The sequence below is a fragment of the Lepidochelys olivacea genome (genome assembly GCF_965140295.1).
Source record: "Lepidochelys olivacea isolate rLepOli2 genome assembly, chromosome: 22".
Lineage (NCBI taxonomy): Eukaryota > Metazoa > Chordata > Testudines > Cheloniidae > Lepidochelys > Lepidochelys olivacea.
This window is the reverse complement of record NC_140432.1, coordinates 21,376,648-21,402,841: the sequence shown is the minus strand read 5'-3', so window position 1 is coordinate 21,402,841 and position 26,194 is coordinate 21,376,648. Positions and strand designations below refer to the sequence as shown.

At 49.4% G+C, this 26,194-nt stretch overlaps 1 protein-coding gene across 12 annotated transcripts in view; it reads right to left on the bottom strand.

Moving 5' to 3' along the window:
- The window catches only part of PHLDB1 (pleckstrin homology like domain family B member 1), a 122,715-nt gene that overhangs the window by 46,344 nt on the left and 50,177 nt on the right, over positions 1-26,194 (bottom strand). For all 12 annotated transcript variants that reach the window (XM_084611770.1, XM_084611766.1, XM_084611772.1 and 9 more), the window contains 2 exons: positions 24,255-24,380; positions 2,326-3,842 (listed from right to left, as the gene is read on the bottom strand). In XM_084611770.1, the coding sequence (XP_084467896.1) occupies positions 2,326-3,842; positions 24,255-24,380 (1,643 nt within the window). The remainder of the gene's footprint in view (positions 1-2,325; positions 3,843-24,254; positions 24,381-26,194) is intronic.

The window sequence follows — 26,194 nt, the reverse complement described above, 5'->3', positions numbered from 1 at the left end:
CAGATGCACTAGGCAAACTCCACCCTTCTCCCAAGCCAGGCAGCTGCCTAGTCTATAAAAACTCTATCCCATGGCCTAAATATGGGGCCTAAGTGCCCGCAAGACCTCCCATCTGCCAGGACCCTTGGAACATTATCTGCACAATACATGCAATTCAATTAAAAGGGCCCAGGCAGCTAACTACTTTGGCAGGAAGCTGGAGTACCAGTCTGGCATCCCCCAGAGAGCATACGGTCAAATCCTGAGGGCCTACATTTAGAGAAGAGGCCTCAAAGTCTTATACACACAGGCCAGACTCTGCCAGTCAATACCCTGTAGGCTCACACCCCACCCTGTACATGGAGACTCAATAATACAACCCACAGGCTCTGCAGATTTACAGTTCACCCCATATAAATGCACATCACTTAGCTACATAACCTGCCAGCACTGTCCTGACTTGAATCCATTAGGTTCCCTGTCCTATTATGATGGTTAATTGCATATTGGCTTCTGCATAATCCAGTTATCTGTATTCAGAAGGGAGGCTCAAGTGCTGCTCCTTGTGGTAATCTCTCCAGATAAGCAAGGAGTCCAGATACTCAGAGGCCTATGCACATTATTGGTATGCAGCTGCTAGTACCTGCAGCAAAATGCACAGCAGTTTGAAAACAGTAAAATTCCAAAGCCCTTTGCAAGAATACACAAGCCCTTATTCCAACTGCCTGGCTCCCTGGTATCTGGGTGCAGGTCTGGGCTTCGAAAGAGTTAAACTCAAAACATCACCGAGGGTATAAAAAATCCCAGGTCACTGTGACAGCAAGAACGTATAGTGCCAGTGAGGTGAGTGGAGAGACTAGAGAGCTCTCCAATGATGTATACACCTTCCAGTGCCGTGTGCTCTGCGTACCAGTATGTGGCACAGCAGGGTCAGGCCCACAGCAGTGTGTGCAAGCACAAGGCAGAGTCAGACTAAGGGGAGGGCTTGGCAACTGCTCCAGAACAAGGAGGATCCCAGACCCTATGCATCCTGGAGACTGTGCAAGGCCAAAGCAACCCAGTAGCCAATGCCACAAGCCCCTCGGTCATCAGCAGAGCCGCTCTCTCCCCTATCTGAGGGATAGGCTGGGCCTGTGGAGGGCACTGTGGTTGGCTTCCTGCCTCCCCTTCACAAATCCCTGCTAGGCATTTGAGGGTGTCAGGGGGCCTGTAGGTCATGTACACAAGGCAAGAGCTTTCCAGGCTCTGTAGCAAGCTACAAGCCTGGGGCTCACCAGTAAGTACCTTACTATGACCACTAATTATGCCCCCTGCCACGGATGCGTAATGGGCGTTATAGCAAGAATTGCAGTGCTATTGCTCCTATAAAGCAGCATGCCAGCTGGAACAGAGGGGGAGGGAAAAGGGGTCACTGCAGCCAGTGTCTCACTCTCAGCAAACACCGCTCTGACAGGGAACAAGGGCGACAGCAGCCCCCCAGGGCTCCAGCGAACTTGCCAGACATGATCTGAAACTGGAGGGGCCCAGGATACAGTCAGCAGATGATAGCATCTGAGCTTACAGCTGTGAGGAATGAAGGTCAGAGATGCAGCACATTAACTCCTCAGCTGAGGATGCTGTGCTGAGGGAAGCAGGCAAGGATCACATGCAGAGTCTCACCCAGCTGCTCAGCAGACTAATGAGTGGGGCAGCTCCTACCACTGCTGCCCCAGCTGTGGGACGATGCAGCCACTTGTATACAGCATGTGAATCTGAAGTGGGCAGGGCAGAAAGGACCCAGGAATCAAATCCCACAGGGAATGGATTGACCAGCACAGCTCAGGCCACGTACCCAGGTAGTTTGGTGTCCTGCCTCCCATGGTGCACAGAGGGGAGGCAAAACAGCCCAGCATGCAGCCGGCCAACAGTACCACGTGGGATGGCGGCTCCTTTCTGACCCTCTCAATGACCAACTGATGCCCTGAGACCTGATCAACCTTGGTCTAAGTCAAAGCAACCTAGCCAGCATCACAGCAACCAGTTCCAGCAACATCAAGAGCCTCTTCCCAGCTGCTGCAAGGGTCTTGGATAAACCAGATATTCCTAAACATCCAGTGCTTTACCCACTGTGGCGCTACCTGTGCTCTTCAGAATGGGCAACAGTATCAACGAGCGTGGACTAAAGAAGACCTCACTTCTCCCTCAACATCCAGTGCTCCCCCTTGCCCTAGAACTCCACATCTATCTGTAGTGCTTCCCCAGCTATGCCCTATCTCCAACTCCTTACCAGGCTCCATTTCCGTGCCATGCCCTACCCCTCACCACGCCCCGTCCCATCCTGTCCCCATGGCATGCCATGCCTCTCACCAGGCGTTCCATCTCCTGCTCACGCAGCCGCTCCTCGCGCTGGCGTCGGTGATACTCTAGCAGGTCATCCTCATTGTCACTGATCTCAGTGATGCTGTTTTTGCGCTCCCTCGTACTCACAGACAGCCGCAGATCTCCTGACAGCTTCCTCTGTGCCCGGGGGCTCTGACGGGGTGAGGGCATGACCAGCGACCCCAGGCTGTATGCAGGGCTGAGGGTGATGCCGAAGCTGGGCTTATGCTGGGAAGTAAGTTCTGACTGGAAGATGGGTGAGGGGCTCCTGGTTCTCAAATTCTTTCCCGTCAAGGAGGAGGAGGAGGAGAAGTCTTCATGCCTCTCCAGGGGCCTGGCTGCCTTGCGCCGGATGCGAGGGCTCTCAGGAACCTCCTTGGCCAGCTTGGTCTGTTGAGAGGGACTTTCTTGGGGGGTCCTTGCTTGGGGAGACAAGGCAGAGGGCAGCGGTGCTGCCCGGCGAGACAGGGAAGGGCTGAGGGGAGGCAAGTCCCTCATGCTCTCCACGCTCCTTCTGCTCATTCTGGGACTCTCAGGGGGCTGCAGAGAGCGGCTGTCCTGATTGATGTGGATGAAACCCGCAGCCTCCAGGGGCTGGAAGACTCTTGCCAACACCTGCCGGGAGGGGCTGGAGGCCAGGTGCCTGTCAATGCCAGGGGGCTCCCTGCCCTCCCTAAAGGGGCTGGGTGGGCGCTCTTGAAGAGCTACCATTTTCAACCTCTGAGCAGATGGTGACTGAAATTTGGGTGCCAGCTGGGGGCTGCTGGTAGGCTGAGCCTGGGGGCTCCCTGTTACATAGTCGCTCAGGCTTACAGACACCGGGGGCATGTGCTGGTTAGGATGGCCCAGCTGTGCGCTCTCAACAGCTCTCCGGGTACTGGAAAAGGCTGAAAGCCCAGGGCCTTCAGGGTGCAGGGCTCTCTGGCCAGGCGTGGGGCTCAGGGGAATGCCATGCCCTGCCCTCCTCTGCATCTTGGGACTCTCTGCAAGTTGTGTCTCACTTGTGTCCATGGTGCTGTTCCTCAAGTCCAGGCTGGAGCCCCCACATGGAGGTGGAAGTGGCCGCTGCTGTGGGGGCTGCATTGCATGGTTGTAGCTGGAAGATCGCACTGGCACCACTGGGGGGATGGGCGGTCCGTGCTCCTGGCTACTGGGAGAGTGACTAGTGTAGCTGCCACTGCTGGCTGGGGATGAAAGCGGGGAGAAGGGTGGTGATGCGTTGTCATAGCTGGAGCCCACAGACATGGCCCCAGGGCTCAAGGGTGGGGACAAGAAGTAGTGCCTGCCACCATTCACCACTGAGGACACAGGGGACTGGACATTGGCAGAGAGCTTTTTTCTGGAAGAGCTCGAGTCCTCCATCACCAAAGAGTCCATGATGTCTTGCAGGTCCTTCTCGATGGAGCTGACCAGGGAGCTGTGGCTGGGCCGGGGCCTCACTCCCTGCCCCTTATGGATATCATTCAGAGACAGCTGGTGGTTGCCATTCACTAGACTCTCCGATTCTGCCAGAGGGAGAGACAGGAGCACATGTTAGCCAAGGAGACAGCACCATTAACCTCACAGCCCAACCCATGCCAAACCCCTCCACTCAACCAGGCCATGTGGGCAGAGACAGGCCAGAACCAACAGATGCCAGGGAGCAAACATTCAACCCCTGCTCCACATGAGGCAAACGGCCCGTTTCTAAGGCAGGACGGCCCAAGCACTGTCCCACAAAACCCCAGCTGCAAGTCAGTTCTGGAGACTCTAGGGGAAAGACGACAACGCAGGGCCTGCTCTCCAAAAGGCTGGCGATGGAGGAACCAATGGCCACCAAAGCCTGGTGGATCAGTCTGGCCTCGGTCTCTGGACCTACCTACCTCTCCTCTATATAACAGAATCATAGAATATCAGGGTTGGAAGGGACCTCAGGAGGTCATCTAGTCCAACCCCCTGCTCAAAGCAGAACCAGTCCCCAACTAAATCATCCCAGCCAGGTCTTTGTCAAGCCTGACCTTAAAAACCTCTAAGGAAGGAGATTCCATCACCTCCCTAGGTAACCCATTCCAGTGCTTCACAACCCTTCTAGTGAAATAGTGTTTCCTAATATCCAACCTAAACCTCCCCCACTGCAACTTGACACCATTGCTCCTCGTTCTGTCATCTGTTACCACGGAGAACAGTCTAGATCCAACCTCTTTGGAACCCCCTTTTGGGTAGTTGAAAGCAGCTATCAAATCCCGCCTCATTCTTCTCTTCTGCAAACTAAACAATCCCAGTTCCCTCAGCCTCTCCTCATAAGTCATTTGCTCCAGCCCCATGATCATTTTTGTTGCCCTCCGAAGGACGCGTTCCAATTTTTCCACATCCTTCTTGTAGTGTGGAGCCCAAACCTGGACACAGGACTCCAGATGAGGCCTCACCAATGTCAAATAGAGGGGAACGATCACGTCCCTCCATCTGCTGGCAGTGCTCCTACTTATACAGCCCAAAATGCCGTTAGCCTTCTTGGCAACAAGGGCACACTGTTGACTCATATCCAGCTTCTCGTCCACTGTAACCCCTAGGTCCGTTTCTGCAGAACTGCTGCCTAGTCATTCGGTCCCTAGTCTGTAGAGGTGCATGGGATTCTTCTGTCCTAAGTGCAGGACTCTGCACTTGTCTTTGTTGAACCTCATCAGATTTCTTTTGGCGAATCCTCTAATTTGTCTAGGTCCCTCTGTATCCTATCCCTACCCTCCATCGTATCTACCTCTCCTCCCAGTTTAGGGTCATCTGCAAACTTGCCGAAGGTTCAGTCCACGCCATCCTCCAGATCATTAATGAAGATATTGAACAAAACCGGCCCCAGGACCAACCCTTGGGGCACTCCGCTTGATACGGGCTGCCAACTAGACATGGAGCCATTGATAGGGAACCGCTATTTACTGCTACCACAGCCAACCTCACCACAGGGAAGGGACAGGAGCCAGTGTCAAATCACTGTCCTCTCCCACAGGAAACATTCCAGCAGGAAGCTGCCAGTAGGAGGTGCCCATACAAGAGATTTCCACCTCCCAATCCTCCTCCTCCTCTCCTCACTTCCCACATTACAGGATACCCCTTGGCAGTTCTAATTGCTCGGCACTAGCACTTTGCATTCTGGAGGAGGCCGGAGCCACGCTGCAGGTGTGTGCTGCATATGCATGCTGGCTGGAATGCTAGGCATTGTAGGAAGTGGTGCCAGCAATGCAAAGGGGAACACCCACGGCTCCATTAGACAGGATAAGGGAAAGTAACCCTTCAGTTTCTAAGCATGAGGACTAGGTTTCAGAAGACATTTTCCTATAGCCAGGCTATTCCATACTTAGCCATTAGAGGGATGCATGCACTGCGGCAGCTGGGACTGGCCTCTTTGGGAGGGGAGAGGAGAGGAAGCACTAGAACAGTGAGTCTCTAACTTTTGTACTGGTGACCCCTTTCACATAGGAAGCTTCCAAGTGCGACCCCCCTTATAAATTAAAAACACTTTTTTTTATATATTTAACACCATTATAAATGCTGGAGGCAAAGTGGGGTTTGGGGTGGAGGCTAACAGCTAGCGACCCCCCACATAATAACCTCACAACCCCCTGAGGGGTCCTGACCCTCAGTTTGAGAACCCCTGCACTAGAAAGATACACAGTCTGAGCCAGCCTGGCAATGTCCATGCTCCTGTGAGTGCTCTTCTCCAAGCCAGTGCCTCAGCGTGGGCTGGGGCTGTGCATGTGCCATCTTCTGGATGTGACCCAAGCAGAGGCCCTGACTACCTGGGGCCAGTAGGAGACCAGGACACATCTCAGAAGAAAAGGAATATTAACAACTGACCTAGCTAAATTCCACTTCCTTAAATTCCTCCTGCAGCTTCAGTCAGATACAAGAGTCTTTTTCATCTCCTGCCTGGAGCTACTTTGTACAGAACAGCTGCTTTAGTAACCGGTCCTGGACCCTCTACTGGAGCTTTTCATTTGTGAAACTCAAGCACACAGGGCTGGCCCTGTGCTGAACTGTCCTCCCCACCCTGCCCTACTCCCCCTGGGGTTCAGGTTAAGCCCTGCCCTTATGAAGCGTTGTGATCTTCCATGCTGATCATCTCCTTGGAGCTCAGGTGCGTGGGGATTATATTCCAGTAACTATCCGGGGGTCCCACTAGCCCTATTGCCCAGGCAAGTGACTTTTGATAGCTCTTTCCAGCACACAGGCTGCAAAGCCCTGTGATGCTAATGCATCCTCTTTCTGGCTCTGCCTGTGGGCAGGGAGCAGCTGCACATACCTCACCTCCTCCTACAGAGATGGAACTGGCTGTTGTGTCTTCCCTGTTCACATAATAATCAGTCCCTGGGGCTGCCTGTCTTTTCCTCTGGAGTCTTGTAGACAAAACTGAACCCGCAGTGCAGGAAGGGGAGGGAGATGCAGCAAATGAGAGCCAACTCTAGATCTGTTATGTGGTTGAGCATCTGCCTCCCACTCCCACTACAGCAGCAGCCAGGGTGCAGAGCACTTCCAGTTTCACTCTCCCAGCTAAAATGTCACTATCCCCTGCTTCTCTGAGGCCCAGTGTCAACACTCCCTTTCCTTCCCCAGCTGCAATCAGGGACAGGGGAAGGAAGAACATGTAAGATCTGCAAAATCAGAAATCAGGCAGACCGGAGGGAGGGGCAGCTGCTCCCTGGGTGGGATTTGGGGATGGGGCCTCTGGGGGCTTGTCTTGGGGATTTAAAGAGTTTCAGGGACAATAAGGGGGGGAAGGGGAAGATAATTATATTATTTGATTGAATGTCCCTTAGAAACAATTTAACTAACCAGCATGGAGCCAGCTGCTGCCATAACGTTTGCCCGGGCTCTAGAGTTTGAACTATACAACACATCTCTAAACAGGGACAAGCAGGCTGAGCTGGGGGAGGGACCATGTGTCAGCCATAAACCAGACCAGGACACTCACTTGCCTCAGGACATGGGGGATAAATGCAAAGTGGCTCCCCCACAGTTCCTGCCGCTTGGATCTGAACTAACACCCCCCCCAAAACCCCTGAAGCTGAAGTTGTGTTGGCCCCCAATGCCTCAGGACCCTAGGGATCTCAGCAGGTGGCAAATGGCCAATTCCTTTGCTAAACAGGTGTGTGGTTATCAGCTCCTTGCTCAATAAACTGCAAGGTGGATTGAAGCTTCTGGCTCCCATTAAACTGGCCCCGTACGCCAAGCAAGAACTATCCATGGCACAGTATCTCAAGGTCCCAAATGTTGACCTCATAGAACCCACGCTCCCCACAGCTACACAGGCTCTGAGAAGCAATACACTCAATTAACCCTTTAAGCTCATCCCCAGGATAGACCCGCATCAGCAGGTGAGTTTAGACGTCTTCCCTCCTTTTGAGCAAACACTGCACATGTGAGCTGGTCAAAAGCTGCCAAGTGCCTCTGCACCTCCTGAGTACCAGCTCCCCCTTCCCATACACACTTTTCTGGGGTTGGGGTGAGCCACGTCTGGAGGCAGCTCCCTCCAAGGGCAGAGCCACCTCCAAAAGCAGCAGCAGCACCATCACTCTTTGCTGCTATACCCTTCCTCAGAGCATCTCCAAACACTTTGCAAACACCAATTAATTAAGCCACAACCTCAGGGCACCTTTCCAACTCTAACGCTCCCAGCAGCAACCAGCAACCACAGCAGAGGGAAACAAACAGCCAACTAGGTCACAAGCTTCTAGGGTGCATCCCCTCTAAACACACAAGCCATAGACTGCCTGCTGATACCCAAATGATGGGCAGACCAACCTTCCTGTCTCCACCCGACTTCTACAGGGCCAATAACAGCTACTCGAGTCATTCTAGCTGTGGAGACAACAAGGTCAAGTGGTTAGATCAGGATGCCTGACTCAAGTGCTCCTAGGTTCTATTCCTGGCTCTGCCACTCACCTACTGTGTGACCTTGAGCTAATCCCTTCCCCTTGTAGTGCCACATCATCCCAGGCTCTACAGAGGGGGGTGACGGCACTCACCTGCGGGGTGCCAATTTCTGCTTGCAGAGCTAGCTGGGCCCCCTGGATGGCCAATGCCCAACTACTTGTCTGAGCTGGCAGAAGGCAGCTGACTGGCTTCCTGGAGAAAGTATTGCTCTTGTTTGAAGCCACATAAATGTCAAGCTGAAACCAGACTGCTCTGGCCTGCAGCATTTGTCAGACACGGTTAGATCCCAGCCGGGATTGAGAGTGGCTGGGTTTTTTCCCCTTTAATAAATGAAAAGAATCATGAAGGGGAAGGACGGAGAAGCAGTAATAATACTGCCAGAGCAATAACCCAATCAGGGGCACTTATTGTCTGGCTTTCTGGAAGACTAGACAGACTCCCGGCACGAGTGGCTCACAGTGAGTGCTGAATTAATGGGCAAAGCCATGGTCTCATGGCCAGTTACTGTAAGAGAAGAGATTGATTGGCAGGTTAATCTGCTCATCAGTTCCAGGCAGACCAAAGCTCAATTTATTTCCATTAAATCAGCTCTTCCGCAGATACAAGATTCCTGACCACATCTGCCTGCGGAATTATTTCATAGGAGTAAATTGGTTATTATAATAACAATTGGTTTCAGAGTAGCAGCCGTGTTAGTCTGTATTTGCAAAAAGAAAAGGAGTACCTGTGGCACCTTAGAGACTAATCAATTTATTTGAGCATAAGTTTTCGTGAGCTTGTAGCTAAGTCTCTAAGGTGCCACAGGTACTCCTTTTCTTTTTATAATAACAATGTGCACTTGGTCTGAAGATCCCTATGTGCACTTGGTCTGAAGATTTGCCAACACTTATACAGCCTGTCGTGCCAATAAAACACTTATACAGCCTGTCCTGCCAATAAAAGCTCATTGAATAAAATTGTGTCTCAGACTCACAGATATTAAGGTCAGAAGGGACCATTATGATAATCTAGTCTGACCTCCTGCACAATGCAGGCCACAGAATCTCGCCCACCCACTCCTGCAATAAACCTGTCACCTATGTCTGAGCCATTGAAGTCCTCAAATCATGGTTTAAAGACTTCAAGGTGCAGAGATTCCTCCAGCAAGTGACCCGTGCCCCATGCTACAGAGGAAGGCAAAAAACCCCCAGGGCCTCTTCCAGTCTGCCCTGGAGGAAAATTCCTTCCCAACCCCAAATATGGCGATCAGCTGAACCCTGAGCATGTGGGCAAGATTCACCAGCCAGATACCCAGGAAAGAATTCTCTGTAGTAATTCAGATCCCACCCCATCTAACATCCCACCACAAGCCATTGGGCCTATTTACTATGAATAGTTATAGATCAATTAATTGCCAAAATCATACTATCCCATCATACCATCTCCTCCATAAACCTATTCCAGAACTTCACTCCTCTGATGGTTAGAAACCTTCGTCTAATTTCAAATCTAAACTTCCCGATGGCCAGTTTATATCCATTTGTTCTTGTGTCCACATTGGTACTGAGCTTAAATAATTTCTCTCCCTCTCCGGTATTTATCCCTCTGGTATATTTACAGAGAGCAATCCTATCTCCCCTCAGCCTTCTTTTGGTTAGGCTAAACGAGCCAAGCTCCTTGAGTCTCCTCTCGTAAGACAGGTTTTCCATTCCTCGGATCATCCTAGTAGCCCTTCTCTGTACCTGTTCCAGTTTGAATTCATCCTTCTTAAACATGGGAGACCAGAACTGCACACAGTATTCCAGGTGAGGTCTCACCAGTGCCTTGTATAACGGTACTAACACCTCCTTATCTCTACTGGAAATACCTCGCCTGATGCATCCCAAGACCACATTAGCTTTTTTCACGGCCATATCACATTGGCGGCTCATAGTCATCCTGTGGTCAACCAATATTCCAAGGTCCTTCTCCTCCTCCGTTACTTCTAATTGATGCGTCCCCAGCTTGTAACTAAAATTCTTGTTATTAATCCCTAAATGCATGACCTTACACTTCTCACTATTAAATTTCATCCTATTACTATTACTCCAGTTTACAAGGTCATCCAGATCCTCCTGTATGATATCCCGGTCCTTCTCTAAATTGGCAATACCTCCCAGCTTTGTATCATCCACAAACTTTATTAGCACACTCCCACTTTTTGTGCCAAGGTCAGTAATAAAAAGATTAAATAAGATTGGTCCCAAAACCGATCCCTGAGGAACTCCACTGATAACCTCCCTCCAGTCTGACAGTTCACCTTTCAGTATGACCTGCTGTAGTCTCCCTTTTAAACAATTCCTTATCCACCTTTCCATTTTCATATTGATCCCCATCTTTTCCAATTTAACTAATAATTCCCCATGTGGCATGGTATCAAACGCCTTACTGAAATCTAGGTAAATTAGATCCACTGCATTTCCTTTGTCTAAAAAATCTGTTACTTTCTCAAAGAACGAGATCAGGTTGGTTTGGCACAATCTACCTTTTGTAAAAGCATATTGTATTTTGTCCCATTTACCATTGACCTTAATGTCCTTAACTACTTTCTCCTTCAAAATTTTTTCCAAGACCTTGCATACTACAGATGTCAAACTAACAGATCTGTAGTTACCCGGATCACCTTTTTTCCCTTTCTTAAAAATAGGAACTATGTTAGCAATTCTCCAGTCATATGGTACAACCCCTGAGTTTACAGAGTCATTAAAAATTCTTGCTAATGGGCTTGCAATTTCATATGCCAATTCCTTTAATATTCTTGAATGAAGATTATCTGGGGCCCCCAATTTAGTCCCATTAAGCTGTTCGAGTTTCGCTTCTACCTCAGATATGGTAATATCTACCTCCATATCCTCATTCCCATTTGTCATGCTACCATTATTCCTAAGATCCTCATGAGCCTTATTAAAGACTGAGGCAAAGTATTTGTTTAAATATTAGGCCATGCCTAGATTATCCTTAACCTCCACTCCATCCTCAGTGTTTAGCGGTCCCACTTCTTCTTTCTTTGTTTTCTTCTTATTTATATGGCTATAGAACCTTTTACTATTGATTTTAATTCCCTTTGCAAGGTCCAACTCTACTTGATTTTTAGCCTCTCTCACCATATCCCTACATGTTCTGACCTCAATAAGGTAGCTTTCCTTGCTGATCCCTCCCATCTTCCACTCCCTATATGCTTTCTGCTTTTTCTTAATCACCTCTCTGAGACGCTTGCTCATCCAGCTTGGTCTACAACTCCTGCCTATGAATTTTTTCCCCTTTCTTGGGATGCAGGCTTCTGATAGCTTCTGCAGCTATGACATGAAGTAATCCCAGGCCTCCTCTGCCTTTAGATCCATAAATTCTTCAGTCCAATCCACTTCCCTAACTAATTTCCTTAATTTTTGAAAGTCAGCCCTTTTGAAATCAAAAACCCTAGTTGCAGATTTATATTTGTTTATCCTGCTGTTCAGTTTGAACTGAATTAGCTCATGATCACGTGAACCAAGGTCGTCCCCTACAACCATTTCTTCTATGAGGTCCTCACTACTCACCAAAACCAAATCTAAAATGGCATCCCCTCTAGTAGGTTCAGCAACTACTTGATGAAGGAATCCATCAGTTATCGCATCTAGGAAAATCTGAGCCCTATTATTATTACTAGCACTTGTCCTCCAGTCTATATCTGGGAAGTTAAAGTCTCCCATGATCACGCAGTTTCCATTAGCATTTACTTCATTAAAAACATTAAAGAGGGCTCTATTCTTAACCAAATTAGATCCCGGCGGTCTATAGCACACCCCAAGTACTATCACAGGGGAGGCTCTAGTAGTTTTCTTCCCCAATGTGATTTTTGCCAAGACAGACTCTGTCTTATCCATTCCATCGCTTCTTATTTCTTTACATTCTACCTCATCATTGATATACAGTACTACTCTACCACCTTTACCCTTAGTTCTGTCTTTACTAAACAGCACATACCCTTCCGTAGCTGTAGTCCAGTCATGACGACTATTCCACCCTGTTTCTGTTGTCCCTAGAATATCTGGTTTCACTTCCTGCACCAGTAGCTCTAGTTCCTCCACTTTGTTACCTAGGCTCCTCGCATTGGTGTACAAACATCTTAATTTTTGCTGTTTGGCCTCGCTCACATTCTTTACCTGATCAGGCACGGACATTCTACAGCCAGTATGACCTATTAGACTGTCAATTCCTTCCTCCAACTGTACATATGGCCTTGGCTCCACTGTTATTTAGCTATGGGTGGCAGGGAAGGAAGTGCTGGGGCTGATGGGTCACAGAATTTCTGAGTCTGCACCACATGCTCAGCCTACAATAAGCAGCATCACAGGTTTGGCCGAATGATGGCTGGGCAGTCAGCAAAGGCCAACACCTCTGAATCAGAATCGTTCCTGGTGGCAAAGTGGCTGGATTGTCCTAAGAGTGAAAGCCCTTAAGAGCCCTGCCCGCTACTGATCTCGAGACAGCAAATTCTCAGCATACCCCATCTCCAAGGGCACTGGATGCAGGAAGAGGTGAGCAGGGTGTCTGGGTCAGAACAAGACATTCTCTGAAGCACAGGGGCGGCCCAAGAATCTCCCAGTTTCCCCCAAGAGGGGCCTGGCATCGATACCCACAGGTTATGCAGGACATAAAAGACCCAGCAGGGTGGATTGATTTAAACCAAAGTGATTTAAATCACCAATTTTAATCATGATTTAAATCAGCATGCAGGAAACCTTGATTTGAATAACTGATTTTAATCTTGCTTTGCTTTTGTACTTTAGTTACTTTCATAAAGAGATGTTGATTCTCATTGTTGGTAAACATTAAAATATGTTGATTTGCAACTAAATACAGCCTGTACACTGAAATCTGTTGCTTCTTTTTGCTAACCAGGAGGATATTCTATATCTATACACATTTATTTAAGCAGTCATATAGCTTAAACATTTATTCAGATTCTTACTTTTTAAATTTTTATTAACCAGATGATGATTAATTTTTTACTTGTGATTTGGTACAATTTGGATGGAAATTCAAATTCAGTAAAAAATGCACAAAAGCAGCTTTTTAATTTTGTTTTTATTAATTAAAAACTACCTTAAATGTGCTGGATATAAAATAAAAAAAAAGATTTACAGAATATGTTTTGCATTTAAAATTAACTTATTAAACAAAAGTAGTAGTTAGGGAATTGAACCGATTTTTCTGGTCTTCAAGATTTTAGAATTAGTAGATCTCAGCCCTCTCATACCTGGTTTTTATTAATAGATTGAAGGAGGAAAACAAGTTTTTCTGCTTTTTCAACTCCTACTGGTTTTTGAACTTTGACTGAACTAGTTATTGAACTGAAATAGTTGAATAAACTGAAAAAAATATTTTCTTTGCTCCTGCAGAAAAGATACTGTTGTTGAAAGCTGGTTTAGCACTTCAGTAAACTCTGGTTCCAGGTGCTTAGCCAGTGACTTCCAGTTCTTCAAAACTTCACAGCAAATATGTACTGCTTAATATATTTTTATTCAACTGAAATTATTTTAATAGATTACAGTAAGTTTAGACCTTAACGTAGATTGGTCATAATTTCACATTTACATTTAAATAGTTTTATTTTTAAAAATAAACCTGTTTCTAATTTAAATGCAAAAATCTCATTTTTTTGGATAAAAAATTAAGCAACCAATTTTTATCCAAGCCCTCCTCTTTATACAACCCATTCTGCCCCTATGTCTCCCCAGTGCCCAGCACCATCAACAGTCATCAGTAATACAAACACATGCTAGCAAAGGACATTGCAGAGCCCTCTCTTCAAAACATCAGGGCAGAGTTGGCTACAGGATAGGTGAGGACCAGCCTTCAGATTGGAGACCATTTTCAGAGGTGAATCAGACCAGCTGGACTAGCTCCCTTTGAAAAGCATCTCCAGGTGTTGAAACCACAGCAAGCCAGAATCCAGACGGCCCCCTGGCTGACTGCAGTGCTGGGACCTGCCCCCTCAGAACCAGCACTCACTGCAGAGGCAGTCATAGGCAATAAAGGGACAGAAATCAAATTACTTAAGAAAAGTGAATTCAGTTCTGCCTGGAGCCCTCGGCTGACATCGAACAGGGCTCTGCTGGATGTATCCAATGGGAACCAGTGACAATTCCCCACTCTCATCCTAGGCTGACTTCTGTGTATGCAGGGAATGGATACTTCTATGCCACAGACCAAAATGCCGTAGTGAAAAGTCTTGAGGCTGTCCAAGAAAAGTGTAAGACCTCTCCTCTCCAATTTCTACCCAGGCATGGTTCCTGGCCCTCCTGGTGGGGGGAGGGGGGGGTTTCTGGGGTTCCAGAAGCTCTGACACACTAATTGGCTCCACATGCTCCCTTCCCTCACATGCTGCTCTAACAGGTTAACAGCAGCATGTGGTCCCTCACACACACTAGTGGGTATCAAGCTACCCCAGGCAGTAATCTCCCAGGCTTGTGACACAGGCTCTCTCCTCTCCTTGTGCATCATCCTAGCTAGTTTGATACAGCCAATGCAGGCCCAGACAGCAGTCAGGGCCCGAGATGCTGCAGCTGTGCATTCCTCCATGCAAACAGCTAATGCCTTCTGTTCTACAGTCCCAGACAAACACAACCCTGATGCAACAGAGAAAGAGCTTACTTCCATTGGGACTGCTAATAGTCTGCAAAGGGGAAGATGTTATTCTGAATTAAGCTCCCGTCCCCTGACACCTGGGGTTTAGGGGCTGTGTGTGACTGCACAGCATGAGGAATCTGAGGTCCCTGCAATACTTCATTCATAGGGAGTAGAACCCAAGCCTCTCCTGATGGGAGTGGGTCGCAAAGGACAGGTATGGTGGGCAGAGGGAAAAGAAGCCCTTCTCTTGTGAGCTTTGGTAAAGAGTGTGGGCCAAATTCTGTCCTGGCTTTGCAGGGACAGCAGGGGAGAAGGGCAAAGAAGGCTTTGCCCTACCTGTGTGCTTCCTCTTCCTGGGAGCTATGTCTGAAGACTGCCTATAGCCCCAAGGGGCCATTCTGGCAACCAGGAATAGCCAGAGCACAGCAACATCCTGGCCACGACACCATGCCAGGAGCTGCAGGGGAGGTATGGAGTGGCGCTGGAAGCTCTGCACAGCCTGAGAAGGTGTGTGGAAACAGCACACTGGCCTGGATAAAAGCAAGGCCCATCTAGCCCAGTCTCCCATCAATAGCCAGTGGGAGAGGGGGAGAACAGCCACAGAAAGTGAAGGAGACTTGCACTCCATAGAGAAACACTAAATAAAATAAGTTGCAAGTAACAATGAACCCCTGGGCTGAAGAAGCAGCCTTTGAATCTCGCATTTATTCGCCCTTACAGACAAGCGCTGCCTGCAGCTCCCCAACCCAGCTCCAGACACATCAGATGAGGCTCATGACCTTGTGTTTTATGCTGTTCTGAGGGCTAGAAGGTCTCTGGAACCTGCCCTGTGACCAGGAGAGCTGGTGTGAAATGCCAGCCAGGTTGTGTGTTCAGCCAAGGGTTCAGCTCAGGAGCTGCTACAATTAAACTCTTTGGAGACAACTATTAATAATTAACAAACAGAAGTGCAGTTGCTGAGCTGAGTCAACAGTGGGTGCAGGAACGGAAAGGCCACAAACCAGAGTAAATGCTATTCGTATTCATGCAAATAGCAGGCATCTCTTAGCAAGCAGAGAGATCATTTTAGAAACATTTCAGTCCCCAACCCTGGGATTTTTTTCACCAGCTGGAAACACAAAGCTCCTAACAGCTCCTCTATCAGGGTCCAGTGTCCCAATGGCCCTCGGCAGGAGTGGGGACGCTGGTATGTCTAAACTGAGAGATCCAATTAACGCAGGGCTTTTCTCAAGATGGCCCTGTATCTGTGCTGGGTGACATCTGCATTCAGTGTAATGGAGTTTTTAACCGAAACTTCAATAACGATCATTTATGTAATGAGCAAATAGCAGCTTTACCTGCCAAACTGCCTGTGTGTTTCATTTATTAAAGTGGAGTGAACTGGGGCAGCTGGCACTCAGCCACATAAGCACTGCTCCCTCATGAGCAGTGGGGGCTAGCATCCCAGACAGTACTGCTTAACAAGACACCGCATGGTCAGGTTCCGTGGTTACAATGTTGAGAAACAAAAAACGCAGGAGGGAGGGAGAGCCAGCAGTGCTTCACCACAGCCAGCATTTCTTACATAGAACATGCCTCCTACCCCACACATCTTCACATGGGACTCGCACCAGGCTCCCAACTGTGTCCCAACACCAAGTCCTGGGGTGAAATCCTGGCCCCACTTACATCAGCAAGGGCTCTGCTAGCAATCTCAATGGGACCAAGAATACACTCCTAGGGTTTCTCAGTGCCTCATCAATGTACTTTGCCCATGATGGGTGCTTGGGAGGAGGGATGCACTCTGCTATAAACTGCTGGTACAGGATTCCAGCTTGACCTCCCCCTTACTGCCAACCACTCAGCTCTTCAAAGTGCTTTCCAAACAGTAAGGAGTTAAGTCTCACAAGGAGGCAAGGTCACGGGCCCTATCATCGGGTTAGCATCCTTTAATGGGGCCTGGTCCCAGCCCCGAAGGTGGAGTAGCTGCTGAAGGGTCAGGTGACTAAATTAGAGAGCACCTGGTGCTCATAAAAAGTCAGGAGATGCTCAGTTGGGGGAGAGGGGAATCTGGAAGGAGGCTCCCACAGAAACCCCTGGGTTAGAGGCTCCAGGGAGAGCTGCCTCAAGAGTCAGGGCTCTATAAAATAGTGATGGAAACTGAGCAGAGCCCAGGAGGGCTTAGGAGCTGAGCCCACAGGGGATAGAGGATTGTTTTGGTTTTGTGTTTGTTTGGAGTTTACTGCCCAGGAAGGGGTGGACTCTGATGTGACTCAGCCTTGGTCTACACTAGGAGTTGAGGTCGAATTTAGCAGCATTAAATCATTTTAACCCTGCACTTGTCCACACGACGAAGCCCTTTTTTTTGACTTAAAGGGCTCTTAAAATAGATTTCCTTACTCCACCCCCGACAAGGGGATTAGCGCTGAAATTGGCCTTGCTGGGTCGAATTTGGGGTACTGTGGACGCAATTAGACAGTATTGGCCTCCGGGAGCTATCCCAGAGTGCTCCACTGTGACCACTCTGGACAGGACTCTCAACTCAGATGCACTGGCCAGGTAGACAGGAAAAGGCCTGCGAACTTTTGAATTTCAATTTCCTGTTTGGCCAGCGTGGCAAGCTGCAGGTGACCATGCAGAGCTCATCAGCAGAGTGATCATGATGGAGTCCCAGAATCGCAAAAGAGCTCCAGCATGGACCGAACGGGAGGTACAGGATCTGATCGCTGTATGGGGAGAGGAATCCGTGCTATCAGAACTCCATTCCAGTTTTTGAAATGCCAAAACATTTGTCAAAATCTCCCAGGGCATGAAGGACAGAGGCAGTGCTGCGTGAAACTTAAGGAGCTGAGGCAAGCCTACCAGAAAACCAGAGAGGCGAACGGCCGCTCCGGGTTCGAGCCCCAAACATGCCGCTTCTATGATGAGCTGCATGCCATTTTAGGGGGTTCAGCCACCACTACCCCAGCCATGTTGTTTGACTCCTTCAATGGAGATGGAGGCAACACGGAAGCAGGTTTTGGGGACGAGGAAAATGATGATGATGATGAGGTTGTAGATAGCTCACAGCAAGCAAGTGGAGAAACCATTTTTCCCGACAGCCAGGAACTGTTTCTCACCCTGGACCTGGAATGTATGTTTGCTGGGGTTCAAACAATATCCGTTCTTTATCTCTCTGTGTTATCCTCAGGAGAGTGATATCATTCATGGTCACCTGGTTGAAATAGGGTGCTTTTCTTAAGGGGACACTCAGAGGTGCCCATTCCTGCTGGGCTGTTTGCCCATTGCTGAACAGAAATGTTCCCCGCTGTTAGCCACGGGGAGGGGGAAGGGGCTAGCCACGCGCTTGGGGGAGGCAAAATGCGACCTTGTAACGAAAGCACATGTGCTATGTATGTAATGTTAACAGCAAGGTTTACCGTGAAAGAGTGTACCCATTGTTCTATAAAATATGTCTTTTTAAACACCACTGTCCCTTTTTTTTTTTCTCCACCAGCTGCATGTGTTTTAAGGATCACAGGATCTTCTCCTTCTCAGAGGCTTGCGAAGATTAGAAGGTGAAAAAAACGCACTCGTGATGAAATGTTCTCTGAGCTCATGCTGCCCTCCCACACTGACAGAGCACAGACGAATGCGTGGAGGCAGACAATGTCAGAGTGCAGGAAAGCACAAAATGACCGGGAGGAGAGGTGGTGAACTGAAGAGAGTAAGTGGCGGGCTGAAGAGAGGGCTGAAGCTGAAAGGTGGCGGCAGCGTGATGAGAGGAGGCAGGATTCAATGCTGAGGCTGCTGGAGGATCAAACCAGTGTATGGTTGAGCTGCAGGAAAGGCAGCAGGAGCACAGACTGCCACTACAGCCCCTGTATAACCAACTGCCCTCCTCCCCAAGTTCCATAGCTTCCTCACCCAGACGCCCAAGTACGCGGTAGGGGGGCCTCCGGCCACCCAGCCACTCCACCCCAGAGGATTGCCCAAGCAACAGAAGGCTGGCATTCAATAAGTTTTAAAGTTTTAAACTTTTAAAGTGCTGTGTGACCTTGTCCTTCCCTCCTCCACCACCCCTCCTGGTGCTTCTCTCCTTCACCACCCCTCACAGAATCATAGAATATCAGGGTTGGAAGGGACCTCAGGAGGTCATCTAGTCCAACCACCTGCTCAAAGCAGGACCAATCCCCAATTAAATCATCCCAGCCAGGGCTTTGTCAAGCCTGACCTTAAAAACTTCTAAGGAAGGAAATTCCACCACCTCCCTAGGTAACGCATTCCAGTGTTTCACCACCCTCCTAGTGAAAAAGTTTTTCCTAATATCCAACCTAAACCTCCCCCACTGCAACTTGAGACCATTACTCCTTGTCCTGTCCTCTTCTACCACTGAGAATAGTCTAGAACCATCCTCTCTGGAACCACCTCTCAGGTAGTTGAAAGCAGTTATCAAATCCCCCCTCATTCTTCTCTTCTGCAGACTAAACAATCCCAGTTCCCTCAGCCTCTCCTCATAACTCACGTGTTCCAGACCCCTATTCATTTTTGTTGCCCTTCGCTGGACTCTCTCCAATTTATCCACATCCTTCTTGTAGTGTGGGGCCCAAAACTGGACATAGTCCTCCAGATGAGGCCTCACCAATGTCGAATAGAGGGGGACGATCACGTCCCTCGATCTGCTCGCTATGCCCCTACTCATACATCCCAAAATGCCATTGGCCTTCTTGGCAACAAGGGCACGCTGCTGACTCATATCCAGCTTCTCGTCCACTGTCACCCCTAGGTCCTTTTCCGCAGAACTGCTGCTGAGCCATTCGGTCCCTAGTCTGTAGCGGTGCATTGGGTTCTTCCGTCCTAAGTGCAGGACCCTGCACTTATCCTTATTGAACCTCATCAGATTTCTTTTGGCCCAATCCTCCAATTTGTCTAGGTCCCTCTGTATCCTATCCCAGCCCTCCAGCGTATCTACCACTCCTCCCAGTTTAGTATCAGCCGCAAATTTGCTGAGAGTGCAATCCACACCATCCTCCTGATCATTTATGAAGATATTGAACAAAACCGGCCCCAGGACCGACCCCTGGGGTACTCCACTTGACACCGGCTGCCAACTAGACATGGAGCCATTGATCACTACCCGTTGAGCCCGACAATCTAGCCAACTTTCTACCCACCTTATAGTGCATTCATCCAGCCCATACTTCTTTAACTTGCTGACAAGAATACTGTGGGAGACTGTGTCGAAAGCTTTGCTAAAGTCAAGAAACAATACATCCACAGAACCAGTAATCTCATCATAGAACCAGTAATCTCATCAATCTCATCCCTCCTGGACTACCTTGGTAGATATCCCCCTATTTGTGTGATGAATGCATGAATGTGAAGCAACAATGACTTTATTGCCTCTGCAAGTGGTGATCGAAGGGAGGTGGGGAGGGTGGTTAGCTTACAGGGAAGTAGAGTGAACCAAGGGGCGGGGGGTTTCCATCAAGGAGAAACAAACAGAACTTTCACACCGTAGCCTGTCCAGTCATGAAACTGGCTTGCAAAGCTTCTCTGATGCACACCGCGCCCTCCTGTGCTCTTCTAACCGCCCTGGTGTCTGGCTGTGCGTAACCAGCAGCCAGGCAATTTGCCTCAACCTCCCACCCCACCATAAACGTCTCCCCCCTTACTCTCACAGATATTGTGGAGCGCACAGCAAGCAGTAATAACAGTGGGAATATTGGTTTCGCTGAGGTGTAACCGAGTCAGTAAACTGCGCCAGTGTGCTTTTAAACGTCCAAATGCACATTCTACCACCATTCTTCACTCGCTCAGCCTGTAGATGAACAGCTCCTGACTGCTGTCCAGGCTGCCTGTGTATGGCTTCATGAGCCATGGCATTAAGGGGTAGGCTGGGTCCCCAAGGATAACTATAGGCATTTCAACATCCCCAAAGGTTATTTTCTGGTTTGGGAATAAAGTCCCTTCCTGCAGCTTTTGAAACAGACCAGAGTTCCTGAAGATGCGAGCGTCATGTACCTTTCCCGGCCATCCCACGTTGATGTTGGTGAAACGTCCCTCGTGATCCACCAGTGCTTGCAGCACTATTGAAAAGTACCCCTTGCGGTTTATGTACTCGCCAGCTTGGTGCTCCAGTGCCAAGATAGGGATATGGGTTCCGTCTATGGCCCCACGACAGTTAGGAAATCCCTTTGCAGCAAAGCCATCCACTATGACCTGCACATTTCCCAGGGTCACTACCCTTGATATCAGCAGATCTTTGACTGCGCTGGCTACTTGCATCACAGCAGCCCCCACAGTAGATTTGCCCACTCCAAATTGATTCCCGACTGACCAGTAGCTGTCTGGCGTTGCAAGTTCCGACAGGGCTATTGCCACTCGCTTCTCAACTGTGAGGGCTGCTCTCATCTTGGTATTCTTGCACCTCAGGGCAGGGGAAAGCAAGTCACAAAGTTCCATGAAAGTGCCCTTACGCATGCGAAAGTTTCGCAGCCACTGGAAATCGTCCCAGACCTGCAACACTATGTGGTCCCACCAGTCTGTGCTTGTTTCCCAAGCCCAGAATCGGCGTTCCACCGCATGAACCTGCCCCGTTAGCACCATGATGCCCACATTGCCAGGGCCTGTGCTTTGAGAGAAATCTGTGTCCATGTCCTCATCACTCACGTCATCGCGCTGACGTCACCTACTCGCCCGGGATCGCTTTGCCAGATTCTGGTGCTGCATATACTGCTGGATAATGCGTGTGGTGTTTAATGTGCTCCTAATTGCCAAAGTGATCTGAGTGGGCTCCATGCTTGCCGCGGTATGGCGTCTACGCAGAAAAAAGGCGATGAACGATTGTCTGCCGTTGCCCTGATGGAGGGAGGGGCAACTGACGACATGGCTTATAGGGTTGGCTTACAGGGAATTAAAATCAACAAACGGGGTGGCTTTGCGAGAAACTGAATGGCCCCCTCAAGGATAGAACTCAAAACTGGGTTTAGCAGGCTGTTGATTTCACAGAGGAAGGGAGAGAGGAGAAAATGAATACAAAACAAATCTGATCTATTTCTTGTTTTGAGCCACTTCATCTATCTTTATACATCTTGCTGGCAGCAGACTGTGCAGTATGACTGCTAGCCATCGTCAACACCTGGGTGCTCGGCAGAAGACAGTGCAGTATGACTACTGGCCATCATCTTCTGCTAGCTGCAGATTAAAAGACAGTGCGGGATTGAATCGCCATGAGATGAAACAAGGGAAATGACCTGGCTGAGTCACTCCCATGTTTGCCCAGGCACTCGGTTAAAAGAGCAACCAGGACTACATTGATGATGGCTACCAGTCATACTGCACTGTCTGCTGCCAAAAGGCAATAAACTGCTGCTGTGTAGCAATGCAGTACCACGTCTGCCAGCATCCAGGAGACATACGGTGACGGTTAGCTGAGCAGGGTCCATGCTTGCTGTGGTATGGCGTCTGTACAGGTAACTCAAGAAAAAAGGCACAAAACGATTGTCTGCCCTTGCTTTCACAGAGGGAGGGAGGGAGGGAATGGAGGCCTGATGATATGTACCCAGAACCACCCGCGACAATGTTTTAGCCCCATCAGGCACTGGGAATTCTACCCAGAATTCAAATAGGCGGTGGAGAGTGCGGGAACTGTGGGATAGCCACCCACAGTGCAACGCTCCAGAAGTCGACGGTTGCCTTGGTACTGTGGACACACTCCGCCGACTACATGCACTTAGAGCATTTCTGTGGGGACACACACAATCAACTGTATAAAAACACTTTCTACAAAACTGACTTCTAGAAATTCAACCTAATTTCATAGTGTAGACATACCCTAAGTCACTGCAGCAACTGGATGTGCTGAAAGCTATGTAGGTTGTGCAGTAGCGTGCCATGCCACAAAGTGGTGTGCTCAGAGACTGCCCCAATACAAGCCCCATTGTACAGCTAGAGGAATGCAAGCAGGAAAGGACTAGCTGTCAACAGCCAGACTCCCTTATTGGAAAGCCTCTGTGAACTCCCTCCTCTGCTCCCTCTCTATCTCCCAGGCTGGTTCCCAGTATCGCTGTGCTGCTAGCACAGACTCTCACTGAATGCTTCCCACAGTAGGCATCAAGTCAGCAAGTCTGTATCAAGTGGCCATTAAGGAGAACAACATTTAGTCTGCATCAGCCAGACCGCCTCACTGCCCATCCCCCAAGAAGGGTCAAGCGGGTATCTTGGTGAGGGTGCTCTGATAACAGCACATGAAGGGTTAAACCAAACAGTGCTACAGGGACTAGAAAGCTCAGCACTTGAGAGACATTAAATCCTAGGTTGTGCAGGCCACCCTGTAGCTTCTCTGGGCTGGGTCATATGGCGAACCATAACTCCAACGTGTGGCTGTACAACCATGTTAGGCGCATGCTCTCACAGGAATGGACTTACTGAGCTATCATACCTCACCTGCTTCCCCCAGTCACTCACTGCCAGCCCTAATGGCATCAGCTTTGACTCAGCCTAAACAAAGGTCAGTCATGGCTGCAACTGGAAGTAGGAGACTGGGCTTGATGGACACATCTGCAAATCCAATAGACCAGTTCTGCCATCACACCAAATAGAAAGGCTTTGGCCCAGCTCTGCAGCCCTTGCTCAAGGCAAAATTCCCACTGAAGCAAACTGGAGTGCTGCCTGAGTAAGGACTGCAGACCTGGGCCACGGCATTTCCATTTGGTGTGATGGCAGAACTGGCCTATAGGAGCAGACATGTCAATCAAACCCAATCTCCCACTTCCATCAGCAGCCTCCACCTGATCCTTCAGAAGCAAATGAGTTCCTTTCTCCCCTTCCTTTACTGGTGAGAGAGGGAGAGATTCCTGCCTGACATTGCTGCCACTCTGACTCTGGACAGGCACCAAACCCAGCACTGGTGACTCACAGTAGCTCAGAGAGCGCAGCAACAACCTGGCAGAGAGTAGGAGTAGCTACAGAAGAAAAGACCACAGCACTGGACAGAAATGCCAATCTGAGCCCTGGCAGTGCCTCCTCCTCAAACTTCTCTCTCCAAGGCCCAGGGTTTGACCTTTGCCCCACTGAATATCTGGGCTCTGTTGAGCTCATTACACTGAGGCTTTGTCTACACTGGTACTTTGTGGGCAAAATGTTTGTTGTTCAGGGGTGTTAAAACAACACACCCCCTCCCCCCAAATGACAGAAGTTTTACTGATGAAAAGCTCCGGTGTGAACAGCACTTTGTTGGCAGGAACACTCTCCTGCCGACAAAGCTGCTGCTGCTTGGGGGTGGGGTGGATTATTATCCCCACATTAGAGGTGGGGAAACAAGCACAGAGAGGGGAAACTGACTTGCCTGAGTCAGCAGCAGAGTCAAGAACAGAACACAGGTGTACTCACTCCCAGGCCCTGAGCATGGAGGCTTCACCTACCTGCCATGAGTCCATATGGGGCCCCAGGACTCCTTTCTCCAGCTGGGATCATGCTTTTCATCCACTTGGCCTCAGCAGGGTGATTAAACCGGAGGAAGGTCGACTGCCCCAGGCAGATCATGCACCCTTGGGGAAAGAGAGTGAGATGGAGCAGGTTATAGCATACAGTGAACATGGCCACCCCAGTCCTTGAGGGTCTCTCTGTCCACAATGCACCCCCAAGGGATTCATCTACTGTACACACCCCAACAGTTGGGAAACTCTGGTCATGGCCAGGGAACTGGCAGGTTCTCTGTTCCAAATGTACCAGCTAGCTGTCCAGCTGCCCTGAGACAGTAGGCACATTGATGGAATCATTCTTTGTATCACCATAGCACCAGGATCCTGAGTCATGGCGCAGGAGCCCACTGAGCTAGGCACAGAATCACTGCCATTACACTTCCCTTCCTGAAGGACCACAAGGAGCTTTACGGAAGTCCCACCAGGATTTACACAGAGCCAAAGCTAAACTCCACCCTTGGACACATGAAGTGATCCCACTGCCCACACTGGAGCTGCACACATGGCTCCTGATTAAAGAGCCAGGCCTGAGGAGCCTCTGGTGGCAGAGAGACACCAACAGAACTCTTAGCCCACCCCTTTATGCCTGGCAGCGTAGCGTAAGCGAGGAGGACACGAATGCCAGGTACAGAGGGGTTGAGGGTGGGGCCTGGTGGGTTTCAGGCACATTGGAGATTTGTTGTCAGGTCACAGGGCTGATGTGGAACTCACAGAAGCTGGCGTGTCACTTTGCTCAGTGGGTATTGCAGATACTATGTGCTGTAGGGGTGCACTAGAACAAGAGCCTATGGTACAGGACCATAGCCTGTCAAGAGGTGTGAGACTATGAATGAATATCCCCTGCACAAGCCTACTGGGGGTGGTTGAGGGGAAGCCCCTCAAACCTACTTGCTAACTAGACATCTGACCCTCCCCACTGAGCCATTCGCTTCCCCTGTTAGACATTCTGTGATTGGTTATTGCTGCGCTCATCTGTGCCTCCCAAGAATGAGCGGAGGGAGCCTTGCAAAGAGGTGGCAGCTTGAAAAAGAAGAGTCTTGTGCATCTTAAAGAGAGGAGCGCAGCTGTGCTCCAGACTCAGACAATTGCTCTCTATTGTACACCCTCCTCTCTCCTGCCTGGGCTGAGACAGGAGTGTCCATCCACCCACCCAGCTTCAAGTCCAAGGGCAGCGAGGGAGATAAGAGCCAGTTTGCACAGAGACATGATGCAAATACCGTAAGACTGAAGGATCACTGGGAGGCTATTGTGCTGGGACCACCAATTATGGGTGCAGTCACTGACTCACCATACCCAAGACTTCCTACATCACCAGATCCTCCTTTCCTTTCCTAAGGCAGGTTGGGATACATGCAGCCCAGCTGTAGCACTCCTTAGACATGAGCTGGCAGCAAGACTGCATCAGTCCTAGCCAAATATTGCCCAGTGTCAAACCTCCCTTTCCTGAGCAAGCTCATCTAACTGAACCCAGCAATCTAGACCTGGCAGAATCTGCATTCAGGACAGGATGTGGAACTGAAACTGCTTTGTGGCACTGATGGATATCCATTCTCATCCTCCTGCACCCCTCTGCAGTGTTTAACATTGCTGAGCACAAGATACTGCTGTCTCACCTGAGAGAGGTGGCAGGAGTCCAGAGGAATGCACTAAAATGGTTTGGGTCCTTCCCGCAGTTTGCATCCAAAGATGGGAAACTGCACCTACACCACTACCCCTTGCTGATGGGGTTCCACGAGGATCAATTCTCTCTCTGATCTTTTTCTACATTTATATCCAACCAGTAGGTGAACTGGTCAGATCACAGGGACTCAAGTGCCAGCAATATACAGATGACACAGCTCTATCTATCCTTCACCACATACGACCATGCCACTACCAAC